This window comes from Populus trichocarpa, chromosome 19 (genome assembly GCF_000002775.5).
Source record: "Populus trichocarpa isolate Nisqually-1 chromosome 19, P.trichocarpa_v4.1, whole genome shotgun sequence".
NCBI lineage: Eukaryota > Viridiplantae > Streptophyta > Magnoliopsida > Malpighiales > Salicaceae > Populus > Populus trichocarpa.
This window is the reverse complement of record NC_037303.2, coordinates 12,501,384-12,513,086: the sequence shown is the minus strand read 5'-3', so window position 1 is coordinate 12,513,086 and position 11,703 is coordinate 12,501,384. Positions and strand designations below refer to the sequence as shown.

At 37.0% G+C, this 11,703-nt stretch overlaps 1 protein-coding gene across 1 annotated transcript; it reads left to right on the top strand.

The window, feature by feature from the left end:
* The first annotated feature begins 1,648 nt into the window (after positions 1-1,648).
* LOC7467435 (sucrose transport protein SUC8) lies at positions 1,649-5,626 on the top strand. The gene is made up of 4 exons (XM_002325967.4): positions 1,649-3,174; positions 4,057-4,120; positions 4,230-4,273; positions 5,160-5,626. Exons 1-4 carry the CDS (start codon positions 1,855-1,857, stop codon positions 5,337-5,339), a joined length of 1,608 nt encoding a protein of 535 aa, XP_002326003.2. The 5' UTR covers positions 1,649-1,854; the 3' UTR covers positions 5,340-5,626.
* Positions 5,627-11,703: the final 6,077 nt, after the last annotated feature.

The window sequence follows — 11,703 nt, the reverse complement described above, 5'->3', positions numbered from 1 at the left end:
GGTTGAAATGATTATTTAACATGGTATCAGAGTTTTGATAACCAAGCGGTCACGAATTCGAATCTTACCATTTTTATTTATTAAAATTAAGCACAAAATGATATCATTTTATATAAATTTTAAATTCAAAAGATTTTTTACTTGATAGGTTAGAAAATTATATAAATTATATTTTATAATCTTACATAATAACTTAAATTTTTAAATTAAAGTGATTCTTTTACGTGTTAGCTTCAAATGCAAGATCATGTTTGGTTTGTTGCAATGTTGTAATGCACATAACGACGTATAAGAAACAGACAGGACGAAGCAAGGCTATCTTGCTTTGATTCTTCACTTCCACCTACGATTAGTCATGTTCTACATTCGACACTTGGACCTGGATATTGAATCTTACACCCCAAATATATGTATATACGAAGAAATTAAATTGAAGAAATTTGTAAAAATAACCAAATTCAAAACAAGTGCATGAACGTTGAACAACACCTCAAATCCGAGCAACAGGCAAAACGTTCAAGGTATACTATATGAAAAAGAATGCGTGTGATTATTATAAAATTATATAGAAAACAATAAAAAAATATTACATGATCATATGTTGTGTTTAAATTTTTAAATTAAAATAGTTCTTTAATATAATATTAGAGTTTGAATGACCAAGCGATCACGAGTTCGAATCTCACCATTTCTATTTATTAAAATTACTTAATTTTAAACAACAAAAAATATTAATCGGAGATTAATGAATTGAATGAAGCAGATATATTACCTAAATCGTGATATGATTTTGAATTATACCAACTCTTCTTATGGATATACATGAAAGTTGAAGCTAATAGGGTTTTTTTAGATCTGTGATGCTGTCCATTTTACCAAACTTTGAAAGCTAAACATAATCAAGATGCTGAAATATGTTTTTTTCTTAATTATTATACTTAGTATTAAAATTGCACCTAACTATTTGGTGAACAAGACAGTCGACATACATAGTACTGTGCTAATTTTTTTTTAATTAACTCAAAAAATTAATTTATAAACAAGGTTTTAGATATAATTCCATATATTTATCTCTAATTAATATTCATAAATTAATAATATAATGACCTATGATGGGAATACAGTCTAATTATTACCCCAAATACCCGATTACAAAAGTAATTACAACTTACCAAATAAGATCAAGATTTGTTAGAAATGTTAATAAATAGGAATTAGCAACCCCAGAAGCAAAATCTCTTGAATAAAGAACAGACGTAGCTTGAAAATTAGAATTTAGAAATGGCAATATATATATATAGAGAGAGCGGGAGAGATCTGATGCAAATGCATTTGTAATCTGTTTATCGGCAAAAGCTTAATATATTGCTGCTGTACACGTGTCTCCAAAAATAGGATTCCTCATGCATGTTCTTCCATATAATATCCTTGCGAAAAAAGACAGTGATGTCAATAAATGACTGAAAGTCTATGGAAGAAAATGTGAATTAATGAGCAAATGACAGAAACAGAAAATTAGCAATGACTAAACCCTAATAAGGTAAAGAGAATTTAATGGCAGGAACACACTTGGCACCAAAGAATCTGCACTGTACAGTCACATACAGAACTGAGACTGAAGAAGACACGATCTTAAACGGATAAGACCGTATTAATTTTTATTTACCCACTCAAACTCTTCGTGCAAGTTGCCACAGACACTCAAGAAATCACCCCTTCCTCCCCCTCTACCCCTCACTTTCTCCCATTATAAATTCCCATGCAAACCCGCTTCCCTTTTCATCTTCAAAACACAATCTCAAAAACCCCTTGCTGTAAAACCAAGAAATATTTGAGAGTGAGTGAGCTAGCAGTATGGAGAGTGGAGTTAGAAAAGAAGACAAACCCCCTTCCTCCTCTGTCAATCTTCAACAACAACAACAACTGCCCTCCTCAGTAAAACCTGGCCCGTTAAAAAAGATCATAATGGTTGCATCAATAGCAGCTGGGGTTCAATTTGGTTGGGCACTACAGCTCTCTTTGTTAACCCCATATGTGCAACTTTTAGGCATTCCTCACACATGGGCAGCTTTCATTTGGCTCTGTGGGCCGATTTCTGGTATGTTAGTCCAGCCAGTAGTTGGCTACCACAGTGACCGCTGCACATCTCGTTTTGGCCGTCGCCGACCATTTATCGCGGCGGGGGCTGCTTTCGTCACCATTGCCGTGTTTCTCATTGGCTATGCCGCTGACATTGGCCACCTTTCTGGTGATTCCCTAACCAAAACAGCTAAACCACGAGCCATTGCTGTGTTTGTTGTAGGGTTTTGGATTCTTGATGTTGCTAATAACATGCTTCAAGGTCCATGTAGGGCATTTCTTGCTGATCTTTCAGGGACGAATCAGAAGAAGACACGTACATCCAATGCTTTCTTCTCTTTCTTTATGGCTGTTGGCAATGTTCTTGGCTATGCAGCTGGGTCTTACACTCACTTATACAAACTTTTTCCATTTTCAAGAACCAAAGCTTGTGATGTCTACTGTGCAAACCTCAAATCTTGCTTCTTTATCTCTATTGCCTTGCTTTTAACGTTAACAATTCTAGCTCTCTCTTACGTACGTGAAAAACCCTGGTCGCCGGAGGGAAGTCCCGGTGAAGGCGGTGACGAGGAGGAGGAAGAGGAGGCGATTGGAGAAGCCAAAGAGTCGGCGCCAATGCCCTTTTTTGGGGAAATATTTGCTGCTTTGAAGAACTTGCAAAGACCTATGTGGATCCTACTTTTGGTGACGTGTCTAAATTGGGTTGCTTGGTTCCCTTTCCTGTTGTTTGATACTGATTGGATGGGGAGAGAGGTTTACGGTGGTGATTCAAGTGGAAATGCTGATCAACTCAAGATGTATGATCGTGGGGTCCGTGCAGGTGCATTGGGGTTGATGCTTAACTCGGTGGTTTTGGGAGTTACTTCGCTTGGTGTGGAGGCTTTGGCTCGTGGGGTTGGTGGGGTTAAGAGGCTGTGGGGGATTGTGAATTTTGTCTTGGCTATTTGTTTGGCTATGACTATTTTGATAACCAAATTGGCTCAGTCCAACAGAAGGTACACCACCGTGAATGGAGGAACCCACCTCTTGACGCCGCCGCCTGGTATCAAGGCTGGTGCTTTAGCCCTTTTTGCCGTTATGGGCATACCTCAAGCTGTAAGTTCTTGTTGGGCTAGCTTTAATTTCTTTTCAAGTATTGTTTCGTGAGTACACTTGACATTATGAATTGAAATTTCAACATAAATTTGACTTAAAAATTAGTTAATTCAATTTCCATATAATACTTACACTTTGATTTTTTTTTTTAATTTTTTTTGTCATATAATTTTTAACAAACTGATTGTTACATGAAAGGTGTTTAATGTTTTAATATATTTTTTAATTTTAATTTTAATATTTTCATAATATGTTCATTTTGAATTTGAAATACTGTAATCACAGTTTTATAGTATAACTAGATAAGATAAGATAAGATAAATAGGTTGATCATATTATCATAGACATAAACGAGAGGACAGTGGACAACACTCCCTATGACTGCAAGTGTGTAAAATCTTCAAGTCTCTAGGAACCTGTACCTGCGTGGAGCCACGTAGTTTACAAATGGCTAGTTTTTGAGTTTTGATTCCTTTCAATGGCCCTCCAATGCATGGACAGCAAACATTAACTGCCCTCGTCTGAGTTTCTTCTTGAATGTGTTTGTTTGGCTGGATCAGGCAGATTATGATGTTACCTAGCAACACTTAATTAATGAAAAGCCAAGATTATCAATATTTTATTAGGGGCATGGATTTAGTGAAACGTCAAATTAATGGAAATATATCCAATATTAATGTGTGCATTTAATGAAAATTGTGTGGTAGCTACTGCTGCGATTGTTGTTGGAAAAGCTGCAACTGCTGTTTTAATGGAACTTGAAGAACATATCTTTAATTCTTTGAAAAACATTAATTTGATCATAGTAATCTTAAGTTATTAATTAGTAAAACAAGACTCGAAGATTTTCATGATTAACCAACGATGGCTAATGTTTTGCAGATAACTTACAGCATCCCTTTTGCTCTGGCATCAATCTTTTCTAACACCTCTGGTGCTGGCCAAGGTAAATTTTTAAATTCCAACCCTTTTTAAAGAAAATGAAAGCTGTACTTTTGGTGATTCGTAAAGTACCCTCCTAAACTCTTAATTCCCTTGTTCCAAATTTATTATAGGGCTTTCTCTGGGAGTTCTCAATCTGTCAATAGTTATACCACAGGTCAGTGCTTCATGCTGTTAATGCATACTGCTGTTATAAATTCACCCCTAGTGATTGTTTTTCCAAGCATAATGCCTCTACAAGTTTATGCCATAAATTTATTTGATGATGGTTTCTTGGAGTGCATTCAAATTGGATTCATCTTGAGCCCTAGCCTTGTAGGTCCTTCAGCACTGGACAATGCCACAGTAGTGATCTGTTGACTTGAACATAAAAGGGAAACAGTATTCCACAAGTATTATGCTTCTTTAATTAGATAAAGAAATCGTAGTCTGACAACTATGACCTATCTTTTTATGTAATGATTTATTGGAATGTATGGAATGCCGCATCTAGACATGTTAGTATGGGCTACAATGTCTGCAATTGAATTATTGAACAAGTCCACAAACACTTCTCCACTAAAAGCACTCAAGGGCAGTCCACAAACACTTCTCCACTAAAAGCACTCCACTAAAAGCACTCAAGGGCAGCCCACAAACACTTCTCCACTAAAAGCACTCAAGGGCAAGCATTATATTGGTTTCGAAGTATGGGTGTAATGCTGGCTTATGAAATTATTGGAAAGGTTGGAAAGTTGCATAAACTTTGTCCAGACAGAACAAGGTTACATCTTTGTTCTTCTCTGACTCATGATATTCTGTGAACCCCAAGAATGATAGACTGACACTTCAATTATGCGATTCCGTGCACCAAAATACAGAACATGAAGAAGAGAAGAAAAGAATCTTATTCAAATCATGGAAAGGAAAAAGAAGAAAAAACAAAGCGGATATAATGTTGATGGAAAGGAAAGAAAAGAAAAAAGAAAGTGGATATAATATGTTGATTTAGAGATGCTAAAGGATGATTTAACTCAATTACTGGTTTAATTATATTTTTGCAGATGTTGGTGTCTGTAGCAAGTGGACCTTGGGATGCCCTTTTTGGAGGAGGTAATCCACCAGCTTTTGTAGTAGGAGCTGTTGCAGCCGCAGTTAGTGGAATATTGGCGTTCACCATGCTTCCATCTCCACCTCCTGACATCCCCTCAAACAAAATGGCTGTCACTGCTGCATTCCATTGACTTGCAAAAATGTAATAATAGCAGTTTGCCTTTTCTTTTTAACTTCTAAAGACTGGTGACTGGTCTATAATGGGTCCTTTTTTTTTTTTTGGTGATGTATCAAAGGCCAAAATGGCCAAGTGTTTGTCGTCATAGCTTAATCAAATGGCCACAAATGGCCATTTGAGAGTCATGTCCATATGGCTGTGCGAACATGCTTGTCTAAGTGAAATATACGGTCATGGTTAATCCTATTCCCAGCTCTAATTATCTAATAACAATATCGTAGGGAAAAGTTCATTTCCAAAGTTTTGTTTTGGCGTACTTATTTTGATTATTTATTTGGCGTACTTATTTTGTCGAAAACATGTACTGCTAACATAGGACTGACACATCCAGGGGAAAGCTCTGTACCATATCCAACATCTAGGCAATATTTTTTTCAGTCTACTGTGGTGTTGATAATATTTATAACCTGTAATCGTGCTTTGAGTTCTGTTGGAACTGAAACCATGAATTTTATCACCTTTTTCCTTTCCTTTCCTTTTTCTTTCCTTTCGTTCTTCTTTTTTATTGGGGTTTGGGGGAGGGGGGCCTGTCAGCTGAACTGCTTAGTTTTTGTCTGATCAGCTTTTTGCAAAATGATGTTGCCATCATAAGAACTTGAAGAATGATTCGAAATGCTGGCATTTGAAAGTTTTTGCAAGCACACTTTGAATTCATATCCATTGATGCTTCTGTTTTTCCACTTTTAAAATCTGTTCTCCCGTCTAATTTTTGTACTCGTATTCCTGCCACTTAGTGCTTGCAGCCCTTATCATCTCGATCTGGGTTGATCGTATTTCACACTTTCATGTTGTTTTGTTAATTGGAATTTGTCTGCTGAGATATATACACATGAGTAGCTTATATACAAGGATGGATCTATAAAAACCACAATCCAATAACACAAGCTTTTGGATTGAAAGTGGTGCCCATTAATGTACATTAGCCCTTGTGTGCGCAGGCCTGTGAAGGGACTCGCAGACTCCCCGGTGTAGATTAACTTGTTTGATGTGGAAACAGGGTTGGCTTGAAAATGATTATGTACTCCTGGAAAACATTTCATGTACCTAAATGTGATGAGTAGATGGGCAAACCCTTCTAGTCTTTTAAGGATCTTGGCTGATGATTCGAAAACTATGTCAAGAAACCAAGACTCCAAACCTGAATGCCTGAATCAGTATAAGCCTAAAAGATCTGATGGAGAGACTTTTCATTCATGGTGACGTTGAAATATTCTGGGAACTTATTGCAGCAAACTTTCCAGTGTGCACAGAAACTTGCTGCTGTTGCTGGTCTCTCCACCACAAATGAATCAAACGACTGGACTTCATCCAACACTAACATTCACTTATTAGTTATTTTGCTTTCTGTTTTCAAAGTTTGTCTTCTCTCAAACAGAGTTACATGCAGGACAAGCAGAAACAGTGCTGATAGAGCCAGGACTCAATGCTTTAAAGCATTGAGCAGTACCCCTTTATCCTTCTAAATGCTTTAACAGCCTATCAGAAACTTGATATGTTAGTTTTGTGCTGTTGAAGCTTGATGGACTATGTTCAAGTATAGAGACATGGATGTATGCTGCATATTTTCGTATGCATGATTCTTGCATGCTTGTGTGTGTGTGTGAATATTCACGTGTCTGAAGTAGGACAATAATGGATCTCTTATTTGTTTTGAATTTTAGTATCTGAAGAATCTTGCCTTCAACATGGCTAAACATGGATGGAATGTTGTTGTTGGCAACCACTGAGGAGTTGGCGGTGTTTCAATTACTGCAAGTTTCTTCTCTCTTTTTTGCTGAATACTTGTGTAGAGCTGAGAAAGATGAAATATAATGTGGGATTAATATTGGTTTACTTGACTGTCGAAACTAGTTGCTAAATAATCATCTTATACTTGCTGTTTTCTCAGAAATGAATTCTGTGTTGACAGCAATTACTTGCCGACTGTGATGTTTTTCTGCCTCACATATCAATTGCATTGGCCGATTATTTGCCTAAAACTATGACCATGAGCATTATTGTCTCCAAATTATTGCCTTTTTGGACATTCGTAGATGAAGTTCATCTTTAATTTATCTTCTGTCAAATAAAGCTATCAAGACAAAATGTAAAGTTCCTGGTAAAAGCCTTGAACTTCTTAAGGGTCACATATATATTATGTGCTTCTATCCCTTTAGATTTTAAACATGTACTTTACATTGGAGCGCCAACAAGAAGTCAATAATATAGAACCACTGCATACGGTTGAAATTCTGTCTAAAAAGAAGCAATCTACTGGGAAAATATGGTCAGATCACACGACAACATTTTTGTGTGTTGTCTCTTGTACATGCATTCCTGCTTGCCTCCTTTTTAGCTTGCTGACAGTTGCTTGGGCTACCATTGGTTATTCTTGCTGCTATATCCTTCCTTTCACTTTAAGTTAAGAGTGTCAGAGATTTGATTCGAGTGGTATTCTACTATGGGAATTAGAAGAATTTCTTCAAGGAATGAGATACAAGAGCCTTTGAAGGATTGAATTTATACTAAACAGAGTATTTTGGCACTGTTTATATTTGGAGAAATCTGAATTCCTTGAATATCAGAGTACAAATTCTACAATATAGGGTCGTTTCTAAATTCAAATCATAATCATCAAAGTGGATATTTACTGACAAGATTAATGGTAACAAGAAAAAGAAATGCAGTTCCTCGGTTTCTACTGTCCACTCAAAGTTATCTGGATCTTCTGGTTACTTTCTGTTGTTTTCAAATCTTGTGTCACTGTAGCTAAGATGGCTCTTCTGTGCTTATTTTGTTATTCTGTAGGTCATCTGAATCTGAAAAATGCCACTTTGGTGGCCTTGAATATAGCATCCAGGTTCAGCAATTTAGTACTTGGTTGCCAAATATTTGCAGTCTCAGTTCTGATTAGATTTGTTCAACTGCGTTTTCATTGTCAAGTCAATCATTGGAGTGAAATCTGCTTATCATTTTGGTACGTTAATTTTTTTCCATGCAAGAAAAGTTGGAAAGAGATCCATTGTACTGTCACAAATATCAGATTTCAATGTAAAAATGTTCTTCTTGTTTGATTGATTTCTCCCGGAAGAATTTGGTCCTCTAAATACATGTAATAATCCCTAATTTACAATCTCTAATCCCTGATTTGTAGTCTATAATAAATACAATAAATACAAGATATTCTGTTACAATTTGGTTGCCATATATTGTTGATATTCTTGCCATAATATACACTGACATCCCCCCTCAAATTGATGCTGGCCGATCAAGAAGCATCAATTTGTCAATCATGAGTTGATGTCGAGGCCGAGACAAGGCCTTCGTAAAGACATCGGCTGTCTGATGCTCGGTGGAAATATGAGGTAGTGTAAGAATATTATGATCAAGAGCTTCACGAATGTAGTGACAATCAACTTCAATATGTTTGGTGCGTTCATGAAACACAGGATTAGTAGCAATCTGAATAGCACTTGTGTTATCAGCATGAAGAGGTGTAGGAGTGTGCTGAGGAAAACCAAGTTCACGTAGCAAACCCTGGAGCCACACAATTTCAGAACATGCGGAGGACATAGCGCGATACTCAGATTCTGTGGAAGATTTTGAGATTCGGTCTTGCTTTTTGCTTTTCCATGAAATTAAAGCATTTCCAAGAAACATACACCACCCAGTAACAGACCGACGTGTATCCATGCACCCTGCCCAATCTGCATCACTATAACCTGTTAATTGTAATGAATTATCAGCAGGAAAAAATAATCCTCTCCCAGATGTGCCTTTAAGATAGCAAAGAATTCTTCGGACAGCAGCTAAATGAGGTTGACGAGGAGCCTGTAAAAACTGACTGACTTGTTGTACTGCAAAAGAAATATCTGGCCGAGTAATGGTTAGATAATTCAAACTGCCCACCAATTGCCTGTATATGGAGGGATCAGGTAACAGGTCACCATCATTCTGACAAAATTTTAAATTAATCTCAAGAGGTGTAAGAACGCTATTCCCTGATTCAAGACCGCCCAAGAGAAGAATCTCTTGGGTGTATTTGTGTTGATGTAGAGAAATCCCATTGGGCATAGAGTGCACCTGTAGACCAAGGAAATAATGAAGGTGTCCCAGATCCTTCATATGAAATTCACTGTTAAGAGAACGCTGTAAATCCTCAATGAGTGGAATGTCAGATCCTGTAATGATAATATCATCCACATATACCAGAAGAGCAACAATACCAGTAGTAGTTTGCTGAAGAAACAGAGAGGAATCATATTGGCTCTGAATAAATTTAAGTTTCAGAAGAGTAGTGCAAAATTTTTCAAACCATGCTCGTGGTGCCTGTTTTAGACCATACAGAGACCGTTTCAACCAGCAGACTTTATCAGATGAGTGAGTAAACATACCAGGAGGAGGAGTCATATAAATATTCTCTTTCAGGTCTCCATGTAAAAATGCATTTTTTACATCCATTTGACGAAGTGGCCATCTCTTGGAAGCAGCAATTGCCATAATGGTTCGTATGGTAGTCATTTTAGCCACAGGTGCAAATGTCTCCTCATAATTAATACCATATGCCTGACAATTTCCAAGAGCCACCAACCGTGCTTTATATCGTTCCACAGATCCATCAGGTTGGAATTTAATAGTGTATACCCATTTGCAGCCAATAGGTTTAATTCCGGTAGGACAAGAAACAATATCCCATGTGTGATTATCCTGAAGGGCCTAAAGTTCCTCTTTCATGGCCTGTTGCCTACAGTCTTGGGTAGAAGCCTGAGCATAAGTCTTAGGCACAAAAGTACTATCAATAGTAGTTGCTGAGTATCCATACCTGTTTGGGGCACGTGAAACTCGAGTTGATCGTCTTAGTTGAGGGGAATGATCAGATGTCGGTTCCGTGTCCGGAAGGGGCAAAGTGGATGGTGGATGACGTCTCTGATATACAATTCCTGGCTTAAAACGTTCAAAGATATAAGATGGACTATCATCATCAAATGTGGGAAGCTGGATAGGAGTGGATTCTGTAGAGGGACAAGAAGGGAAAAAATTCTGATTTTCAAAGAAAATCACATTTCGAGAGATACGAATTTTATGAGCATTTGCATCATAACACACAAACCCTTTATGAGAATTACTGTATCCTAGAAAAGCACAACGAGCAGCTTGGGCTGAAAGTTTATTACGTTCAGTAAATGGTAAGTGAACAAAACAAACACACCCAAAAACATGGAGAGAATCATACTCAGGAATAACACCAAATAAAATAGAGTATGGAGATGCAAAGTTTAGAACTTGAGAAGGCAAACGATTAATTAGATGAACGGCTGTTGACAGAGCTTCTACCCAAAATCGAGTAGGTACCGAAGAATCAATTAATAAGGTGCGAACAACATCTAAAAGATGACGATTCTTACGCTCAGCAACTCCATTTTGTTGAGGAGTGTAAGGACAAGATCTTTGAGAGAGAATCCCTTTGTTTTTGAGATATTCCTGAAATTCTTTAGACACATATTCCCCCCCGGAGTCAGAACGAAGTATTTTAATATGAGCAGAAAATTGATTTTCAACAAATACAACGAAAGCCTGAAATGTTGAGAATACATCAGCCTTAGATCGGAGAAAATATATCCAAGTGAAACGACTGAAATCATCAATAAACGTGACAAAATATTTATACTGAGCATGAGAGATAACAGGGCTTACGCCCCATACATCAGTATGAATAATTTCAAAACATTTAGAAGCACGACTAGCATGTGAAGGAAATGATAATGCTTTGCTTTTACCCAATTTGCAAGAACTACAATCCAAAAATTCTATTGAAAAAGAATTTTTATTCCCCAAATATCCATGTTTCATAAGATGAGTCAATACATTAGAATTGGGATGTCCCAATTTCTTATGCCAAAAATGAGGATTATTAATGACAGTAGAATAAGCACAAGAATTAATACTAGGAATAGAAAATTGTATTGGAAATAAACGTCCCACTTTAGGCCCCTTCGCGATCACCTTCCCCGACACTTGATCCTGCACACAACAACCATGACGATTAAAGTGAATTTCACAATCATTTTCTACCATTTGACCAACAGAGAGTAAACTTGTGGATAATTTTGGTGACACAAAAATATTTTTGAAATAAGACCCCAAATTTCCAATCGACAAAATCGGCAAATTATCACCATTTGCTACCTGTATATGCTGATTACCCATGTATTTTTGCACATTACACAACCCATTTTCACTGCTGGTCATGTGATTCGACGCTGTCGAATCCATTAACCATTGTTTATTATGTGCCGAATCCAAGGGAAAGTTAAGTTTATTTTTCTTACCAGAAATCC

What these genes read in the sequence shown, in the direction of transcription:
- LOC7467435 (XM_002325967.4), top strand. Translation starts at nt 1,855, where the DNA reads ATGGAGAGTGGAGTTAGAAAAGAAGACAAACCCCCTTCCTCCTCTGTC. An exon ending in TTATGGGCATACCTCAAGCT is followed by an intron (nt 3,175 to 4,056) that starts GTAAGTTCTTGT and finishes AATGTTTTGCAG; the next exon opens with ATAACTTACAGCATCCCTTT. An exon ending in CACCTCTGGTGCTGGCCAAG is followed by an intron (nt 4,121 to 4,229) that starts GTAAATTTTTAA and finishes AATTTATTATAG; the next exon opens with GGCTTTCTCTGGGAGTTCTC.